At 39.2% G+C, this 22,275-nt stretch overlaps 1 protein-coding gene across 1 annotated transcript in view; it reads right to left on the minus strand.

Moving 5' to 3' along the window:
• Nucleotides 1-356: 356 nt before the first annotated feature.
• The window catches only part of stag2.S (stromal antigen 2 S homeolog), a gene marked incomplete in the record, with an annotated part of 131,364 nt that continues 109,445 nt past the window's right edge, over nucleotides 357-22,275 (minus strand). The window contains 15 exon segments of the mRNA NM_001094828.1: nucleotides 357-913; nucleotides 3,314-3,391; nucleotides 3,496-3,622; nucleotides 4,057-4,170; nucleotides 4,530-4,719; nucleotides 4,911-5,116; nucleotides 6,449-6,577; nucleotides 13,363-13,511; nucleotides 13,761-13,862; nucleotides 14,447-14,586; nucleotides 15,757-15,931; nucleotides 20,478-20,570; nucleotides 20,670-20,750; nucleotides 20,837-20,924; nucleotides 21,781-21,851. Of these exon segments, the coding sequence (NP_001088297.1) occupies nucleotides 890-913; nucleotides 3,314-3,391; nucleotides 3,496-3,622; nucleotides 4,057-4,170; nucleotides 4,530-4,719; nucleotides 4,911-5,116; nucleotides 6,449-6,577; nucleotides 13,363-13,511; nucleotides 13,761-13,862; nucleotides 14,447-14,586; nucleotides 15,757-15,931; nucleotides 20,478-20,570; nucleotides 20,670-20,750; nucleotides 20,837-20,924; nucleotides 21,781-21,851 (1,767 nt within the window).

A 22,275-nucleotide genomic window follows, 5' to 3' on the forward strand; every position in this document is an offset into this window, starting at 1 on the left:
CATCATCTTAAGTTGGAATTTAAAAGTAAGAAAAACTAAACAAACTGCGCAATTATAAAATCAGCACCAATTTATATATATATTTATATATCATTTTATTTAAAATTTAGAACCCTATTCCCACACTCTAATAAGCTGTATAATTTTTTCTGCAAACATACTACAATAAGCTTCTTTTATTTTGAGACACAGTGGCACTACTTGAAGGAATTTCACAACAAGACATATTTCTTAAAGGACAAGCAAACTTGTAGGGTTATTAATGAACAAGTGTGGTTATGTTGTTTTCCCGATACCAATTAAGCCTTAGAGTCTCTGAAACATTGGACATCCTTCTAATATTATAATACACAAAATTTCAATGTATTGATATTTTTTATTCAGTAAATTATAAAAAAAAACCCTCATGTTTTGGTTTCTAGAGATTACAATGTTGGTTGAGACTGTAGGGTGTTATTCTGTTAAATGGTGGTAATACATAACCATAAAAATCAAATGCACACACTCAAATCTGAGTGCACATAGCAATTTATACCCTTATAAATTAGATTTAGGGCATGTTTTGGCTTGCTTGGTTTTAATTTAGTTAATTAGGGAATACACCAGCTGAAAAGGCAAACAAAAACCCAAATAACAAAAATAAATATTTTTCCCCAAGACAATATGTCGTAGCTTATTATGCAAACCATTTACTTGTCCTTTAAACTTTTTGCAGGCATTCAAAACTGCCTATGCACTTAATCTTGGTAAGCATGGCAAATTCTCCTTAGAGAAAAAATCTGTACATAATTTCACTGTATACCACAAATTTGTCATTTAAAAACTTCCTCTTCCATTTAAAAAAACAAAACAAAAAAACTTCACCACAGGGTTGATTGATGGACTGGTATTAAAACATTGATACCCCAAGAACCTAGAGAAAGAAACAAATGAAAAGAGTTAGATGTGAATGAGTATGTAAAACATGAAGAGAAAGAAATGGCAAATCATAATAAAGGCTTGGCGAGCAATCTGGAGTGTCTACGTGAAATAAAAAGGCAACAGCAAATGAAAATGATATGCAGGCCTTTTTTATAAAAAATGGTTCAGAAGTGGCTGTGACGTATTTTGCTGCCACCGTATGGAGAAAGTGGTGCACTACAAACTAAAGAGGCATGGCTACATAATCCCTTTCAAATGAATAGGGAGAAGGGGGATTAAATTCCATATTGTATAACAAATGGAAGCCTGTTCATAAACAAACTTTTCTTGTGGTATCGAGAAGCAATGGGTAATAACCCCCATAAGACACTACATGTTTTGTTATCACTTTCCTTTCGATATTCATATAAACTAACACATTGCAGGTAAACTTGAGTCGATTTATATGCACTCTGTATCATGGTTCCCACGGCTAATAAACGCTATTTTCCTTTTTATATATTTATTTTTTTAATTATCTCACAGCTTATTTCATATAATGAACAAAAAAGTCACACCAACTTTCTGCTAAAAAGGCTATTGAACCATGAGGACTGAGCAAATATCCTTTTTGTTTACAGACAACTCTACTGCCACAGCCTCCTAGGCTACTATCGTTTTAAAGCTTGAACAAGTTGTCCATATTTTAGCATTTCACTGTTATTGGTTTCCAGAGTTTATTTAAATTACAGCAAAGTTAAACAAGTTACAGCATATTAAAAACTACAATATAGTGCACAAATAAAACTGTAAAAGATTTACATTCTAAAAAAAAAAAAAAAAAAAAAAAAACAGCAAAATTTACCAGATCTATGTTCATCTTATGAATGAAAAAGAAGGATTAAAGCCCTATGAATTCAGGTTTTGTTTGCATTAATGGATGGGTCTAGTGTATCCCAGCAAGCAGCTTTACTTCCCGAACCAAATGAGGGTTTCTTTTTGAACTGCAGTTTTGTTTGACTTTGCTCTGTGAGATCAGGAAGTAAATTGTGACTTAATTTTTATACATATGTTCATATGTCCCTTGGATAGAATGCATGCAGATGATTAGTAGGGATCTATAGGTTCCTTGTGCATAAGCAAAAATTACATTACTGGCATATAAGCAGCATTATTGGTTACACCCAAATGGTAAGGGTCTAATTAAGTAAATTAAGTACCATAACATTATACAGGTATGGGATCCGTTTTCGGGGAAACCCATTAATCAGATGCTCATAATTACAGAAAGGCAGTCTCCCATAGACTCCATTTTATTAAATAATCCAATATTTTTTAATGTACCTTGTACTTGATCCAAATTAAGATATAATTAATCCTAATTGGAAGCAAAATCACCCTAATTAATTTTTCGAGATTTATTATACCCCAAAGGATAGAAAGTCAGAATCCAAAAATCTGGCATCTCAGATCTCTGAGGTTGTATATAAGTCAATGGGAGAGGTCCCAACTCTATTTGGAAGTTTCTGTGGTCTGCACGGGAATTCGCATGAAAATATGACTATTTCAAAAATCCCTAAAATCTGGGCAAAAATCTGAAAAATTTTGGCTTTTCGGGGGGAAAAAATCAAGCGATACGGGGAAAAAAATTTACAATTTTGATTTTCACTCAATTTTTTTGTTTTTCCCCGATACAATTATATTGTGATTTTTTTAAAAATAAATAAAATACTTAGATAAATATTTGATAGATAAGGACCCATGTATTAATACAAACTAATAGAATATTTATCTTTGGGAGGGTGGAGGTGCTTTTGTTCCTCTTAAAGGTGAACAAGTAGCAATAGACTTTACAAATATTATCCTCTTTGCTTTAAAGGGGTTGTTCACCTTTAAATTAACGTTTAGTATGAGACAATTTGCAATTGGTTTTCATTTTATTATTATTTGTGGTTTGCATTATTTTGCATTTTATTCAGCAGCTTTCAAGCTTGCAGTGTCTGTTTGTTATGGTCCAAATTACCTTAGCAACCATGCACTGATTTGAGTATGAGACTAGAATATGAATAGAAAGATAAGTAATAAAAGTAGCAATAACAATATGTAGCCTTACAGAGCATCTGTAAGGCTACAGAGCATCTGTTTTTTAAGAGACTATTTTATGAGACTATTTGACACCTGGAAAGATTCAGAAGGCAAATAATTCAAAAACTATAAGAATGAAAACATAAGACCAATTGAAAAATTGCATAGAATTGGCAACTTTAACATATTAAACGTTAACTTAAAGGTGAACCACCCCTTTAACATAACTAAGTAATTTAAACCTTATTTAACATAATTTTGTGATTGCATCTGCCAGTGTTTATTTCATTATTTTAAGAATGGCAGGTAAGATATATTTTAAGCTTACAGATTCATCCATGATTGAAGCAGGATCAAAGAAATCTGGCTTAAGTTCTGTTCTCTCTCGTCGGTTTTTCGAAGGAGGCTTTAAAAAAAAAAAAAAGTACAATAAATAAATGCGAATAAAACCACTGCATCTTACTTATATTTATATTTTAAGAAATACTGGCAAAGGGGTTAAAATGTTACCAAGTCTATGTCCATTGTGTCAAAATCCATGCCCTCATTAAGATCTTCAATGCGCCCCTCTGATGACATCATAACATCTTCAACAATTGGCTCTTCATCGTCTTCCATAAGCCCAGTGTTTCGCCGTCTTGAGGAATGTTAAATTCAAGTTAGCGAAAGCCTCAAACATCAAAATACTTTTAAGTTGCATTATGCCAAATCTAAGTAGTGCTACAAAATGTATGCAATGTAAAAAACGAAATACTTCAGCAACTACAAGACAGCTAGTAACTGCAGCACTCAAAGTAATGTCTTGAATTATTACCTAAAAAATAAACTTAAAAAAAAAAAAAAAACTATTTTAGCTGACAATATTTAAAAAAAAAAAGCAGGGGTCAGCAGGATGTTTAATTTTCAATATACTAATAGTTATGGGCATTTTACACAATAATATTCTGTATTCGAAGTATGTAATTTTTCCTCAAACTGAGCTTAAAATGGACACCTCCAAATCAGTCTTGCCAGCAAACACATTTAGATTTTCAAAAAAAAAAAAAAGCAAACGGTTAAAAAGTATCGTACATGGCTTGTTGTAGATTAGATCTCAGTTTCACATAATTCATAGCGGCTCTCTCCTGCTGCTGCCTTGCTGCTTCTTCCTGCTGCCGCTGAGCAAGCATCCACGTTACCTGTGTGCTGTATAAAACAATGCTTTTATTTTCAAATTTTCTCATTTTCACAACAATTTACCATCAAGGGTATTTCCATAAAACAAGGATTAACCATGAAGTGAGAATACAAAGACAATTACAAATTTACAGGCAAACTAATTTTCTGTACATTGCCTTTATTTCCCATTACAGTGTCTGTGTCCACTCTCCCCAGTTTCTCAACACTTAATTTACTATGACAACCGTGATTTAATCAAGACAGTATTTTGGGGGAAACCTTGACCCACAGCTGTGGGATTTTCAAACACAATGATCAGACAAGATTTTTTTCTAATGGGAGGAGTTCACCATCTCCTCTTTTTCTTGAATAAAACTTGCACTTACTTGTAATCAAGAGGAGGTTGGTGATGCTCAGGCTGCATTGGGTAGACAGGCATGTAGCTTTCTTCTGGTCGTAACCTTTTAGGTTCTCTCATAATGGTGGACGTGAGCTGTGGCGTTTGCAACATGACTGGTGTGTTCATCGTTTGCTCCCTGTTTAACCACATGCTATCGCTGCTGCTACTCTCTTCCGCTAGAAAGGATTGAACACATTTAATGTGAAATTAAAATCTATATTGCATCAAACATTTCTTTATAAATATTGTATATATTTATATACAAAATATACTTATAATACATATGTGTGTGTGAGAGAAGAATCCCGTATATATGAAGGTACATTGTATATGAAGTGTTTAATGAATTAGTGAAAATATGGTTTACCCTCTGGTAGTTTCCGTTTTCCTGTTGGGAGTTTTATCTTTTTACTCCTTGTTGAAGACCCTCGGCCACTCATTCCACTCATGACTGACATAGTGTCATCATCGCCACCAGCTAGTAAAGAATTTCTGTAAGACATGAGCGGCAGCCACACATCTTCTCTTCGGAGAGACATTTGAAATGTAATGAACTTTTCCAGGTATGCATATCTAAAGAAAAAATGAATAAGAAAAACCATTGTGAATTTATACAGATTGACAAGTCAGGATGTTTTCCAACACTTTGCAAAAGTATAATGTGAGCAATGAGTTACTCACCCCAAATGAACATAATCTCAAACCTTAGACCCTGGGGCAGTGTGCCTGTCCACTGAAAGCTTCAGTCACTGAACAGTGTGCATAACCAATATAGTACAATTTGAACTTCAAATGTAAGGCTGAGGATATCTGGGGCATCGGTAAATTATGGCACCATGGAGCTCAAGGAATAGTACCCTGTGTGGGTGCATTTTTTCAGTGTACAGGAGCCCCAGTCTAACAAGCTTACTGATTATATTTACAACAGCAAAGAGTACAGAAATGGTTCCCATTGTATTAATCCATATGCATTCTAGATGATCATGCTGTCAGAGAATTAAGAGAAAAAAATCTTACTACCGTATATACTCGAGTATAAGCCGATCCGAGTATAAGCCGAGGCACCTAATTTTACCTACGAAAACTGGGAAAACTTATTGACTCTAGTATAAGCCTAGACACAACTACAGCCCTGTCTCCCAGCAGCGCACCTTCCGCCAAAGAGACTCCCCCAGCGATCGACCGGACTTCTTTGCAAAGTTGGTGACAGAGAATTGTGCAGAGAGTGCTGTGTGTCATAAAACCATCACTGATCTTTCGTATAACAGATGGCGCTGTGTGATATTGCCATCACTGTTAATCCTTTATTCAACCAACAGATGGCGCTGTGTGATATTGCAGTTACTTTTATTCTTTGATTTAACCAACAGATGGCGCTGTGTGATATTGCAGTCACTGTTATTCTTTGATACAACCAACAGATGGCGCTGTGTGATATTGCAGTCACTGTTATTCTTTGATACAACCAACAGATGGCGCTGTGATATTGCAGTCACTGTTATTCTTTGATATAACCAACAGATGGCGCTGTGTGATATTGCAGTCACTGTTATTCTTTGATACAACCAACAGATGGCGCTGTGTGATATTGCAGTTACTGTTATTCTTTGATACAACCAACAGATGGCGCTGTGTGATATTGCAGTCACTGTTATTCTTTGATATAACCAACAGAGGGCGCACTGTTATTCTTTCATAAAACCAACAGAGGGCATTGTGGGATATTGCAGTCTCTCCCCAAGTGAACTGTTGGTATAGGAATGATTAAAAGTGACTGCAATCTCAGCTACTGCCCGCTGACCCGAGTATAAGCCGAGGTAGACTTTTTCAGCACATTTTGGATGCTGAAAAACTCGGCTTATACTCGAGTATATACGGTAACATTTATTCCTAGTATGTACTTACACAGTTTTCTTGTCCTGTCTTAACAATTTAGATGAAAATTCACTTAAAATATCAAGAAATGCCATGTTTAGAGGTGGATTGGCTTCACCTTGTGGGCTTGGTTCTTTAAAGGCAAACTCAATACCATCCCTGTAAAATAAAATGTACATAATTATCAGAAATGCAAATATATTTAATTACTCCATCATCCTTACCATAAGCAGAATATGCCTGCGCCCCAAGTTGCAGATTTTATTAGTCCATGTATGGCCAGCTTAACCTATTGGTGGGCTGTATAATTTAAAGGGCTATAATATTTTCCCCCATGAGTTTATCTCAGGAAAAAAAATCTATACGATTTACTTCTTAAAAAGTGCAACTGCTTCTTGGATATACACAGACCAATGTTAGCTGTTAACTCAGCCAAGTCAGCAGCTGACCAGTCCAGGTATAGATGCTTTCTCCAATATCCCTGGCTAGATATCTATCAGGCAGGTGTAAAACCTCAGTTGAAGACGATCACATTGAACTGTTGATGTGATTCATTGCTGTAAGGCTGGCAAATACTCTTTATTATGATCTATTTAATGACCCAAGATGGCATCTCACCACTTGAGTGATCAAACTAATCAAATACCTGCTTGCTTTTCAACATGATAAAATAGCCAATATTTGTGTGTTTGACCATGTCGGAGGGCATGCCCACTTGCACAATACTGTAAATAACACTCTCCATTGCAGAGACAAACCCATCGTTTCAAGGAGATTTTGGGTACTCACCGTTAAATCTCTCTCTTCAATCGCTTGGGGGACACAGGGACAGTGGGGTATAGCTGGCACCACTAGGAGGCAGGACACAATAAAAAAAAATAGAAACTTGATCCCTCCTCCTCTTGCTATACCCCTCCTCTGTAGGCAGAGACACTCAGTTCGTACCAAAGGAGAAACAGGAGGTTATTAATAATCAACAGAAAAACTGATAACTAATTACAAGAAGAACAGATGGTTGAGTCAACCAAGTCTGAAGCCAAGAGAAGGCCTCTATCCAGGGATGGAAGCCCTGTGTCCCCCAAGCAACTGAAGAGAAAGATTTAAAGGACCAGTAACACCAAAAACTGAAAGTGTTTTAAAGTACTGAAAATATCATGTAGTGTTGCCCTGCGCTGGTAAAACTGACGTGTTTGCTTCAGAAACACTACTATAGTTCATATCAACAAGCTTGAGTAGCAATGGCGGAAATTGAAAAATGGCTATATGGCACAGGATAAATAATGGATAACAGATAGCATTATGTTCTACAGAGCTTATCTGTTATCTGCTGTGTAACTTGAGCCTTTTCTCCTTTGAATAGCTGCCCCCATTGCTACACAGCAGCAGCTTATATAAACAATAGTAGTGGTTCTGAAGCAAAAACAGCAGTTTTACTAGTGCAGGGCAACATTACATTATATTTTTATTACTTTAAAAGAATTTCATTTTTTGATGTTACTGGTCCTTTAAAGGCGAGTACACAAAATCTCCTGCCCAATTGGGCACTGGTGAAAGTACCGGGAGCTTTATGTGGGCCATTCCTTGAAGAAAAATCATAACATCGGGGAGCAAGGTGAGATGTCTTTGGAACAGGATGGAAGTGCCGAAAACTGAGATTTCAGTTCACGGACAGTCCCTCCTGTATAAAGGCCAGAAGGTGTGGAGTGGAAAACTTCAGTGAATTCAAACCATTACGTTGGCACAACCGATGGTAAGTGGACCAGACCCGATGGTACGTCTTGGTGGAGACCGGTTTGCGGGCTGCACGCATGGTAGAATGTCAGCGTCAGAGAACCACTTCCGTCTCAGGGTCGCGGTTTCAGCAGCCACGCCATCAAATTGAGGTTGGCAGGACAGGGGTGAAGGATTGGACCCTGAGAGAGAAGGTCCAGGATGAGAGGCCAAGGTTCCTCTACTGAGAGATGTACTAGATCCAATACCCAGGATCGACAAGGCCATCTTGGAGCTATGAGGATGAGAGTTGTGTTCTCTCTGAAGCTTCTTGATCGTTCTTGGAATGAACGCGAGATGGAAGTCCAGGGAGAGGTAAGGGCGTCTGCCGCCAGAGGGTCCCTGGATTTTGCAAAGAAGAGAGGAACTTTTTGATTGTGACGTGATCGACCTCTGGCAACCCCCATCTTTGAGTGATCTTGTGGAAGATGTTGTCCTTTAGAGACCACTCACAGGGATCTAGGGATTGTCTGCTGAGATAATCTGCTTCCCAGTTTAAGAGACCTGGAATGAAGATGGCCGACAGGCGAGTCGGATTGCCCGTAAGACATCGTTCCGATAGAGACCAGCGACCCTGCGCTGACCGACCCTTTGCACTGCTCATATACTGATGCACTGCTCCCCAACCAGAGAGGCTTGTATCTGTGGTGAGCAGTCGCCATTTTGGATCCTCTAGGAGTCTGCCCCTGGTAAGGTGACTGGTTTGCATCCAGCAGAGAAGAGAGACTCGAGTCCTGCGGGATAAACAAATTCCAAGAGAAGGGAAGACCATGGATTGGCTCGGGGTTAACGAGGACTTGTCCAGGTTGAAGAAACAACCCAACTCCTGTAACCGAACCATGGTGACGTGCAACGCCTGCTGGGCCACTGCGAAGGAAGGTGCCTTGATCAGGAGATCGTCCAGATAAGGAGTTATGGAGATCCCCTCTGGTGTGGATTAGAGCAAGCAAGACAAGAGGGGCCGAAGTCAGGCCAAAGGGAAGGGCCGTGAGTTGGAAGTGGCGATTTTGGAAGGCAAATCGCAAGAATCTCTGATGGGGACAGAAAATTGGGACATGAAGGTAGGCGTCCTTTATGTCCAGAGAAACCAGGAATTGGCCTGGGGACATGGCCACGATGACAGTCCTGAGGGATTCCATCTTGCCCCTTCGCCGTCGAATGAAAGTACTGAGTTCCTTGAGGTCCAGGATTGGTCGAACAGATCTAGGAACTACAAACAAGTTTGAGTAATAGACTTGGAATCTCTCCTCAGTCGGAACAGGGATGATGACCTATAAATGAATAAGCTTGTCGATCGCGTCGTGCAGCGCTTGAGCCTTTTGATGCCCCTGAGGATATCTGGACACGAAGAACCGACGGGGCGGGAGAGAAGTGAATTCTAGGTGGTAGCCCCGACCTCGTGTACCCAGGCATCTTGAGTCAGATTCTTCCAGAAGATGCAAACCTGCAAAGTCTCCCCCCTACGGCTGAGTTGCTGGAGGGAAGAAGGGGCGAGTCATGCAGATGTGGGCTTGCTGGGCAGCTTGCGGGACTGCCAGGATGGCCTGGACTTTCCACTGAAGCGTCCTCTGCAGGTGGTGGAGTGTCGTGAGAGACTTTTTTGAAGACATGTACGCGGTCCACAGTTTCATCCAGAGAGATCTGCGAACCGCTACCAACAAGTCAAGTCGGCTGAAGTTCTGCTAATCACCTGTAGCGCATCGAGGGAGGCTTCACATAGGTAGTCATTAGCCTCCTTGATTTGCGAGGCCAAATGAGAGAGTTCTTCACGGGGGACCCCTGTGGCAATCGCTCGGCATAAGGCATCCGACCAAGATTGGACGGCTCTACTTACCCAAGCCGAGTCTAGAACCGGCCAGAGGGAGGTACCTGAAGCAGAGAAGAGGGAACTTAGAATGCCCTCAAGCTTCTTGTCCATTGAGTCCTTGAAGGAGGCTGCATCAGGAACTGGTAAGGCAGTGTCCTTGGATAGTCGAGAGACAGGCGCATCCACTGAAGGTGGGGAGGTCCACTTTTACGTTACATCCTGTGGAAAAGGAAATAGTTTGAGAAAACGGCGGTTAGCTTGGAAACATCCCTCTGGCTTGTCCCATTCCTGTTGAATAATTTGCTTGAGTTGAGCATGAGAGGGAAAGGAAGGTGAGGACCTGCTGCGGCGCTTAAACAAGGAGGTACTGGAACTAGGTTCAGGCTCCTTTAAGTGAAGGGCCTCTAATACTGAGATGAGGGAATCAATGGCCTCGGAGGAGAGTTTGGGGGGAGTCCTCTTCCTCTTGGTTGGAACTGTGAGATATTTCACCATCAGACAAAGCCGGATCCTCCTCAGAGTCAGACGGCAGGGATGAAGCAGTGATGGACTCTGCCTCACACTCATCCTCGGAAGGAGAGGGGGCTCTACATTTTGGAGGCTTAGGCAGAGGATTATCTAGCCACTCTAGCAGTTTATCAAGGGAGAGAGCCAATTTAGGAATGCCGACAGCAAGCTTAGATGCCCATTCTGGGTGAGGCTGGGGGTGGAGTCCAGGGGCTGGAACGATGGGTCCCCATGGGAGGCTTGGCTTACCTGAGGACGGAGTTCTGAAGTTTCTGAAACGGCCTCAGGTGGCTTGCACGTGGAACACAGAGGGTCCTTGTGACCAGATGGCAGGCGTTTGCGGCACTTGGCACAAGCTAAATACTTAACCGATGAAGTAGTTGCTGGCCTGAAAAAAACGGTTATCACCTGTCCCTTCAGACATGGTGTACACAAGCTGTTCCTGTAAGAGAGAGTTAACTATATCTATATATCTATATCTATCTCTATCTATCTCTATATATATATCTCTATCTATCTCTATATATATATATCTCTATCTATCTCTATATATATATCTCTATCTATCTCTCTATCTATCTATATCTCTATCTCTATCTATCTCTATCTATATCTCTATCTATCTCTATCTATATCTCTATCTATATCTCTATCTATCTCTATCTCTATATATATATATCTCTATCTATATCTCTATCTCTCTCTATCTATATCTCTATCTCTCTCTATCTATATCTCTATCTATCTCTATATATATATATCTCTATCTATCTCTATATATCTCTATCTATATATATATATATATATATATATATATATATATATATATATATCTCTATCTATATATATATATATATCTCTATCTATATATATATATATCTCTCTCTCTCTATACAGTGGCGTAACTAGATATTACTGGGCCCCACAGCAAATAATTTTTCAGGCCCCTAAAATTTTTAGCAGTTGACTTGTTTTACCAATATTTATTGAAACTGTATATGAATTAGGGCCTCGTGGGGCCCCTATACCTCCTGGGCCCCCCTGGAAGATCGCACAGTGTAAACCTATCGCCTCCCCTATTTGAACCACTAAGTTGGCGACTCACAATGCCTACGCTTGGTAAGAGGACATCAGTGGCGGCGATAAGCAGCATGACTTTAATATTAGCCACATCTATACGACCACCTGGCTAAGAAATATCCACGCCTCCCCACTCCAGCCTCACTCATGCACTATGGATTTCAGCGGCCGCACGCCAGAGATCGTAGACACCGACTGGTGAGCGAACATTTCAACATTGTTGCCAATAATTTCGCTCACATACCCCACGATCGTGGTGAATTGACTTTTACTTCTTTTTCCGTTTCTAATGTGCGGACTCCTTTTTCATTTCTACTTTTTTATTTTTGCATTTCATCATTGTATATATTCTTTATCCTTTTGTATTTTTGTTTAACTTTTTATTCATTTTTTATTTATATTCTTTATTTATTTTTTGATTTTTCTTTTCACTTTCTCCTGTTACCTTATTCCCAACTTCTTTCTCTCCACTTAACTCTCCATATATATACATATACACACACACACACACACACACACACACACACACACACACACACACACACACACACACACACACACACACACACACACTGAAAATGCCTCCCCAGGGTACTGCTGGGTGCAAAGCCTTGGAGGAGAGTAAAGCCTAATAAGGAAGTAATTACAAAGCCTGCTGCCCTGTGGCAATAGCTAAAAACCCCACTGTGTCAGAAGTACTGCCCTGTTGTGTTCTAAGAAAAACCGGGGGGGGGGGGGGGAGGGGGCGGGCTGCTAGTAACGGAACCTCCTCCAGAATCAATGGGAAGTAGCTGCCTGGGCACGCAATGGAGAGTGCGAAGAATGGCCCCTCCCCTAGCAGTGACATATGGTGCAGACGTACGCCTTAGAAAAATGGCACCTACGGCACTGGTGCGCACTTTTCGGGTTGCTCACAGGGTGCGCATACAGTAAATGCAAAACCTGCCCCAGCCGTTGCCTCCCCAGGTAGAGTGAAAGACGGCCCGGTGAAGTCGCTCGTAAAATAGTGGTGGGCAACCGGTGCTAAGCCCACAATACCTCTCTTGCGCGGCTGAGAGTGAGGACAGTAGGAAACATAAGTGCCATTCCAATGCCTGCCTGTGTGTTTGGTGGAGGCTGTTTACATACTTCCTGGGTCTGAACTAGTGATCTGCAGGTTGCAACAAAGTCTCCTATTCTGCTGTGCAAGGCAGATGGTTTGTAAAGAGGGGGAGGGTGCTCAGAGAGTGAATAGGCTGGCTATTAAGGATATATGCATACCTTAAATGGTAGGCAGGAGTTCCCAGAGTGTACTTGAGGCACATAAGGAGGAATCAGCCACAGGATGAACCTGGCTATACCTCAGCCCTGTGTCCCGGCCAGCACATCCTCTCTCTGGACGACAGAGGGAGAGAATCAATGCTGGATGGTCAGTGCAGAGCACAAGAGACCCCGGTGACATCCTGAAGTAATGGATCAGACTACTCAGTGTAGCTGCCCAGTTCCATATAATGTGAAGGAATTGTAAAGAAATAAAAAGAGCAAAATAAATAGTACATACTCCTGAATGCAGGAGACGGTCCTAACCTCCTGAAGACACAACAAAACTGGGTGTCTCTGCCTACAGAGGAGGGGTATAGCAGGAGGAGGAGGGATCAAGTTTGTATTTTTTTTTTATTGTGTCCTGCCTCCTAGTGGTGCCAGATATACCCCACTGTCCCTGTGTCCCCCAAGCAGACCTAGAGAAAACAACAACAGTGTTTCATGAAAGCATTCAAACATAGAATAATAATATGATTACTTGTGTAACATGGCAATGGCCTCTCTGGTTTTTAGCTGATCCAGGCCAAATGTTAAAGCAAAGCGTCTTGCAAGCTCTTTTATGCCACTAAATGTTGGTGATGATCTGTCAAAGTTATAGCTATGTTCTTGGATCATTTCGTTGAAAAGCTGCAAAGAATTGAGGGGAAAGGTAAATTAAAAGAAAAAAAAAGTTTATGCATAACACAACTATTTCTAATCCTTATAATTACTTTGCTTCATGAAGGACAAATTCACTAACTGTACTAACATAATATGCACAGGAACTTCATAGAGACCTGCTAAATGGACATCTAATTACAAGCTCACTAACTAGAGGTGACATTTTAGCACAGAATTAAAATGGATATGAATTTGAGAGGCAGAGCAAACCCTTACCTGTTGTAAACTAAGAATGAGTGTCTTAGCACATTGTATCTTGTCAATCTGTCTTGTTTTGCTCATTGTTTCCTTAATAATATCTCCATAATCATTGTAATACTGCGGATAGAAAAACAAAAATAACCTGTTTAGCATTATTACATTGCTTGAGATTAAGTGAAACATGCATTCTGCATTACATTTTTAGGATAAGAGTTCTAGTGACATATTTACTTAGGATGCACCGAATCCACTATTTTTGATTCGGCCGAACCCCCCCATCCTTTGCTAAAGATTCGGCCGAATACCGAACCCCAATTTGCATATGCAAACATTTTTTACTTCCTTGTTTTGTGACAAAAAGTCACACAATTTCCCTCACCGCCCCTTAATTTGCATATGCAAATTAGGATTTGGTTCGGCTGGGCAGAAAGAATCGGCCGAATCCAAATCCTGCTGAAAGGACGAATCCCGAACCGAATCCTGGATTTGGTGCATTCCTAATATTTACTAATTCACGAATATGTGCCTGTGTTTTCAATACACAATGCTTTTTACCATTACAGACAATCTGCAATTATTCAACTTCCATCACTTCTTTATTTTAAGATGTAAAGCTAGGACAGGCTGGAGTTGCAATGTAAACAGCACCCCTAACTTAGTGTGCTCCAATTGAAGAAAATAAATATTTATAACCAGCTTACCCGCATGTATTGCTTGAAAATATCCGCAGCTGTATTCATTTCAACAACATTATACACTATCAGCTTGCAAAATGCAGCAAGCAAATTTCTTCTTTTGTGCAAAGCTTCAATTTTACTGGCTTCGTCATCTTGCTGACCATCTACATAAACAAATATTTTTCAATAAGACACTTTTAAAGGAAACTATACTGTATGTGTCAAGTCGGTCTTTGTTTTGCAATAAGTACGGCAGCATTCGTCCACACTTTCAATGTCTTTTTAGTCATTTTTTTCATAGGCTAATAGTTAAGTGTCTGTATCAAGAAAAAAAAATAATTAAGAAAAAAAAAATGTGAATAGATAGCTGGATAAGACTCTGGAAATGTAATGTAAGGCATGGTGAATGTTTTATTGCTTAAGCATTTTTTGGCTGGAGAAATGCTTAAAATTTTCCACCATTTAATCCATGTAAAGATGACAGTCCATTGTGTGGCTTAAAAGACTAGCAAGTCAAAACAATAAAGATTTTACATGCAAGTACTTCTTTCACTCTTTTTGTACAGAATAAATTCATTGTACCAAGAACATCTCAGTCCAGCACCCTTCTTTTATATGTAATAGAAAGTTATTTTTTAAATGAAGGATACCACTACCGCTGAGCTTTGTAAGGCGATTTGGGAGCACTGTACTGAACAGCTGAAATTGCAATAAGGTTCATGACCTTGTTTTAGGGATGTAGACTTTTCGAGAACGGAGTGTAAGTGGACTGGAAACACAATATCTACTTTTGCTGAGTGTAATATATATATATATATATATATATATATATATATATATATATATATATATATATATATATATATATATATATATATATATATATATACATATATACACACACACATATACATACATACATACATACATATACACACACACACACACACACACAAACACACACAAACACTTAATGAGATTTGTTATTTGAGCTACGATAATTTGCAGTCACATTTGGACTTTAAATGAAGGACTGGTTCTAGAGATTGATTGATTGATTGATATGAATCGACGTGTGGTAAATTGTGATTTGACCACAAAAAAGCAATACACCATCATGGAGTAATAATGATAAATACTACACTATTTATTCATATTTTCTTCTTCTCCATTGCTTTCTTAGTGCTGGCTTCTTTGGAATTAGGTGCAAAAGTGTGAGCCTTTAGAGAACTATATGCTCATAGTTGGTAACATTGCCCTTAAAATGCCCGATATTACATTTGTATTTAAAAGGCATCTGTACAGTGACTGTTGTGGCGCCAATGTTTAATTACCTGAACTGCTGTTGTCATCATCCTGATCAATAAATACATGATCCAAAATAAAGCTCAACAATTCCGACTGCAAGGAGGAATCAGGAGAATACACAAGTGGCTCTAACGCTTCCCGGCCTCCAACAACAATCTGATGACTGAATATCATTAGCACATCGCACAGTATTGTGAAAGCCTAGAAGTATGAATAAGAAACATGTCACATTGAGATAAGCTTTTTTCATCTTCCAGCTAAAACTACTCGAAGAACTTTAGCAACAAGAACAAAACTATTTTTGGAACAAAGTAATTGGAAGATTTAAAGGATTAAAGAAAAAACACAATGATCCAAGTATCAACTGCCATTTGATTCAACTTCTTTTTTTTCTTTAGCTAAGAAGGCCCACATATTTGCCATATTAACATGCTTTCAGGTTACTACTATTTCCAAAAAAGTGAAAGCTTCACATTAATATCCGAAAAGCAGCAGTTAGAAAAAGTTAAAAATAAATAAATGAAAGTCTAATGATTGAAGGAACAGCAAATTAAAGTGTTTTAACATAATGAAAATGTAATGTATTGTTGCAATGCATTGGTAAGACTGGTGTATTTGCTTCAGAACCTCTACTATAGTTTCTATAAACAAGTTGCTGAATAGCCATTTCGGCAGCCATTCAAAGTTGAAAAAGCAGAAAAGGCACAGGGATACACAGCAGATAACAGATAGTAATAGCTCTGTAGTATACAATGCGATTCTTCAGGTTATCTACAGCGTATCCTCTACTAGAATGTCTGTCCCAATGGCTACACAGCAGCTTGTTTATATGAACTATAGTAGCGTTTCTGAAGCAAACACACCAGTTTTACCAGTGCAGGGCAGCAGTACATTATTGTGTCATTCCTTTAAAGCATTTTAATTTTTTGGTGTTACTGTTCCTTTTATACTTTATTCTGAGCAGAAAAAAAACCCACTACTTCCTCTCCTCTCTCTAAATCTTTGTCCAGATATGCGTCTAGGAGGAAGTCGTGGAAGGTCTTTACATGGACAGCTACACTGGCAACTTGGGTGTTAAAGGGCCGAATCGGCAGGTTAAATTTGCCCGTGTATTGGGACCTTTAGCTATTCATAAAATCTTGCAATTCAGATAAATTTCCCTCATTTAACTTAAAGCATTATACACCTTTACTAAAAATTAGCACTTAGGATGTGCTTAAAGGAATTTTCAGTGTAAAAATATAAACGAGGTAAATAGATAGTAAAAATATAAACGAGGTAAATAGATAGGCTGTGCAAAGTAAAAAATGTTTCTAACATAGTTATTTAGCAAAAAAAAAATCTAATGTTCTCTTGGTTTCCACTGATTGGCTGCCAGGCAGTAACCAATCAGTAACTTGAGGGGGGGGGGCACATGGGTCAAAACTGTTTTTGAATCTGAACTGCATGCGAAAGATCAATTGCAAACTCACTGAACAGTTATGTCCCATGTGCACCCCTTTAAAGTTGCAGTCTAAGGCGCTAGCCCGCTACAATATAGGCCCGAGATTCAGGGCATGGATCAGAGCCTTATATGTACATCCGCAGGCGAGAGTTCTAGTAAATGGAGCACTCTCCACTGCTATAACTTTCGAAAGGGGGACACGTCAAGGTTGCCCACTCTCACCATTACTATTCGCCTTGGCGATTGAACCGCTGGCTATACAAATTCGGGCAAACCAACAGATAGAGGGGCTTAGACTGGGGGCTGTCACTGAAAAGTTGTCATTATATGCAGATGACATGTTAATATATCTAGAAAACCCCAATTGTGCATTGACTGCACTCCTCCAAACAGTAGCTGCTTTTGGTGAGTTTTCAGGGCTGAAGGTGAACGAAAGTAAATCAGTGATATTTCCCATTGATTCCTCCCCTGAGAACTGTCCACAGACTGTAGGTAATTTACAAGTGGTTGATTCATTTAGGTATCTTGGTATCGTGATACATAAGGACCTATCCAAATATATTACTCTAAACTTGGATCCCATAGTGAGGTCATTTAGTGTAAAACTGGAAACATGGCAGGCCCTTCTGCTCTTGTTTAAAATGGTTTATCTACCAAAGTTTCTGTACGCGTTTCAGAATTCTCCGGTAACCCCACAGATGTGTTGGTTCAAAGAATAGACAGTTTATTAAGGAATCTTTTATGGGGCAGGGGGACATCCACGTATTGCCTTAAAAACTCTTTGTGCTCCAGCAACGGGGGGGGGGGGGGGGGACTAGCTTTGCCTGACCTCAAACTCTACTTTCTGGCTAGCCAGTTGGTATTTGCTCATTGGTGGTTAAATCCCAAACTAGATAATCAGGCGGTGGTACTGGAGGCTGCAGCAGTCGGCTCCTTCGAAGCTCTAGCCTGGTCCTTGTATAGAGGCCCGTCTCGGTCCCAAACCACTATAATACCTATGGTAACGGTAATACGTGCCTTTCGAAAGGCCCTATCCATGGTGCTGGGTACTCCTGCTGTGTGGTCGGTATGGACTCCATTATGGGGTAATAATAATCTGCCCCAATTTCAACTTATCCCTGAGGTCAGCTGTTGGGCAATACATGGTGTTAAAGTACTGAAGGATGTTTTGGACAATGGGAATCTTAAACGGTTTCCAAATTTAAAACAAGAATTTAATCTCCCGTCTAACATGATCTTCCGCTATCTTCAGTTAAAATATGCCTTTTTGGTGCAATTCCCTACTCATCCAATACAACTGAAAGAATCTACTCTAGAAAAATATCTTCTTAAGGCAGACAATCTTGCTGCAGGCATGCCCTAACCCGTTGCAAAAAGTTAAACAGAAATGGTGTAGAGATATTCCTGAACTAGATGACGAAATGTGGAACGAAGCACTTCAAGTACCTGGGATAACGATCTCAATGCGAGGTTTATACAACTTAAATTTCTCAATAGAGTGTATTACACTCCATATAGATTAGCCAAATTGTATCCTACAGTCTCTGATGTTTGTCCAAAATGTGAAACCTCTGTTGGTACTTATTTGCATGTGTTTTGGAAATGCACTGAAGTGCAAAGGTTTTGGACTGAGGTACTACAGTATATGGCTATAGACCTTGATCTGCCCAATATCCATTCTCCTCTTACTTGCCTCCTTGGTATTGTCACGGATTCTACACAAGAAACTATGTTACCAACAGCTTCTGTACTATGCTAAAAAAGCGATTTTACTGCAATGGAAGTCAATAACTGCACCTACTCTTAGTTTCTGGAAACAGCTGATAAATGACTCCCTTACTAAGCAAAAACTTATATATTGCTAGAGGGTGTCCCCGAAAGTTTGATACGGTATGGGGGACCTGGGTAATGGCCCAAGAAAGGTAAATGGTCCAGTGGAATGTTACAGATGTTAAAACAAGTGTTGAACGCTTTCTCTTTCTTCCTTCTTCCTTTTTCTATTATTATGCTTTTTTTGTTGTAAAACTGAAAAATAAAAACTTTTAAAAAAATTAAAAATAAAGTTGCAGTCTAACTTTAGTTAGAGAGCTAAAAAGCAGGAAGTTGTGTTCTGTTCAAGATCCAGTCACTTCAGCCTTTATAGATTACATTTTTGGCTAACTATATTAAAACATTTTTTATTTTGCACCACCTATTTACCCAGTTTTTATTTTTACACTGAACAGTTCCATTAAAGGTATTATGATCATTCTTTTAATAACAAAAGAAAAACATTTTTATTTTTGCCATTATAAAGTACAGTTTATAATATGTTTGTTTTTCACTGCACCCCCCTCCTGTAAATAATAGGATATAGTACTCTCTTTATAAACAAACACTAAGTTGCAGCCATTGTTAAGCTTTAATAAGGAAAAAAAAATGAAGTATATTACTGAGGACTTGGACCAGTAACTTGTTTTAATAGCCACTGCTGACCTAAGTGACATGGCAGAACCAGAAAGTACTGAACTGAAAAAAAAATTGTTTAATCCTGGCAGTCCTTTGAAGAATAAAGGACAGAAAGAACTGAACACAAAAGAATGTTTCTCATCTATCCTTGATTTTGTTAGGGCATCAAATTGCCCATATGCAGGGCCGGCCTTAAGCCTATTGGACCAATTGGGCCCTGCACCTCTGGGGGCCCCGCACCACAGGGCAGCACAGATAATATTTCCCTCAGCTCATGATGCTGCCTGGCCTGCCCCCAACTTTGAGAGTCCAGCCCACCCCCAAATCCATAGGTCCAGCCCACCCCCAACTCTGATAAGCCAGCCTATCCCCCAACTTCATAGGTCTAGCCTGCCCCCAACTCTCATAGGCCCAGCTTTCCTCCAACCTTGATAGGCCCTGCCTGCCCCCAATCCAACCAAGCCTGCTCTCAAGCTGAATCGGCCCAGCCTGCCCCAAACTAATTGGCCCAGTCCACTCTCCTATTTCCTCCCTCTCTCTCTCTTACCCTGTGTGCCCCTATTATGTGCCCCTATTTCATCCCTCTCACTCTCTTACCTTGTCTGCCCCTTTCCTTTCTATTTTGTGCCTGTATGCCCTTATTTTCCTAAATACTTGGTGTGTCAGTAGCCAGCAACACTTTGTCTAGGGACCCCCCCAACATGGTCCCAATTGGGCCCCACATTTGATAGGATCAGCCCTGCCCATATGCTATGTTTAGGTGTACAAAACCTTGCACTTTAATTATGTGCATGTATTCCGATTTGGTGGTGCTTCTGAATATGCAGGCATATGACTGATAAAAGGATTACTAACCTGTTCTTTTACAGCAGTATTTACATTGGTCAGGTAATGTTGACAGATTTGGCAAAATACTCTCATTTGTCTCTTTAACGTAATTAACTCTTCCTAAAAAGGAAAACAGCCATCATTAAATGCAAGTTTTGACTAGTCTCATCTAGAAAAATTCAACAAATTTTAGATATAGAGAATAGATTAAAGGTATACCTTTGAAGAACCAGTTTCAGAAATCTTAGCCAGCTGCCATAAAATTACGTAGTGAGTACACTGTAATGCATGAATAACAATCTGAAAAACAGTGAAACATGGCTGGAGTTTAAAATACAGTTCTGCTTATCTGTTTTAAAATTAAATTACGAATAATAAATACTAACCTGCTCTGGCATGTCTCCATTTTCAATGCCAGTTTTCAACAGCTTGTAATTACCACTAAATAAATCCCATCTTGATAGATCATGAGCACTATAACACAGAAACCAAAAAAAAAAAAAAAAGCAGCCTTAGTTTTTTAACTTTACATTTGACTCGACAAATGTCTAGTATTTAGTACCAAGCATAAAATAATACACAAGAATACTCTGGATTAAGTAACAGTTCAGTATAAAAATAAAAACTGGGTAAATAGATAGGCTGTGCAAAATAAAAAATGGTTCTAATATAGTTAGCCAAAAATGTAATCGATAAAGTATGGAGTGAACGGATGTCTAATAATAGCCACAACACTACTTCCTGCTTTTCAGCTCTCTAACTCTGATTTAGTCAGCGACTTTAAGGGGGACCCCGTGGCACATAACTATTCAGTGATTTTGCAATTGATCCTCAGCATTCAGCTTAGATTAAAAAGCAAACAGTTATGACCCATATGTCCCCCCTCAAGTCACAAGGCCTTTATACATAACATTTTGGCTAACCAACTATATTGGAAACATTTTTTATTTTGCACAGCCTATTTACCCAGTTTTTATTTTTATACTGAACCATTCCTTTAAGTGAAGGTTTGAAATGCAATAATATCACATCAGTGCTCCAGATGCAACAGCAGACTGCTCCTTCTTTATACCGCATGGTTAGCATTATTAACATAATAAAATAGCAAGACAAAACCTTAACCAAGTAAAATAATGTTAGTATAGGCAAAGACCAACAGCAAGGCACATACAGCCTGGGACCTAAGGTATCCCAGATTTGTTTTTGACTTTATGCAACGTACAAGATACTGTCTTAGTATAATCAGAAAAAAATGAAAAAGAGGACACTTCTGGAGGCTTCCACTTTGACAGAATTTCAGTATATAGAAAATTGTGTTAAACCGCTTTACTTGTGAAACGCAGTTATCCTTTTTAATGTAGATAGCACTTGGTATGCATCATCCTCATCCAGCTCTTCATCCTAAAAATAGAACATGAATATACAGTCAGCATATATACCATTTGTGCATAAGTATCGCCTGAATATTTAAGGGACAGGATCTCTTTACTAATCAGCCCAGGTACATGCACGCAGAGTGGATTTCAGCACCAGAACACTTGAGAATGTAATTTGGCTCAAAATCTACTCTGTATGCCTACACTCAGGCCAAGGAGTGGCACTGGATCCAGACACAGAAGAGTGCTGATTCAAGCATATTAGGACGAATTCAGTCCGAAATAACTGACAGAAAATAGACAAACTATATACTTATAACTAACAATGTTGTAAAAACCATAAATGTAGCAGTTTACTTAAACAGTTTACATTTTTGCCCTCTGATATTAACGTAGAAATGTGGATCCTCAATAGAACCAACGCTACTTACAAGCTGTAGGTGTGCACC

The sequence above is a fragment of the Xenopus laevis genome, chromosome 8S, assembly GCF_017654675.1.
Source record: "Xenopus laevis strain J_2021 chromosome 8S, Xenopus_laevis_v10.1, whole genome shotgun sequence".
NCBI classification, from domain to species: Eukaryota; Metazoa; Chordata; class Amphibia; order Anura; family Pipidae; genus Xenopus; species Xenopus laevis.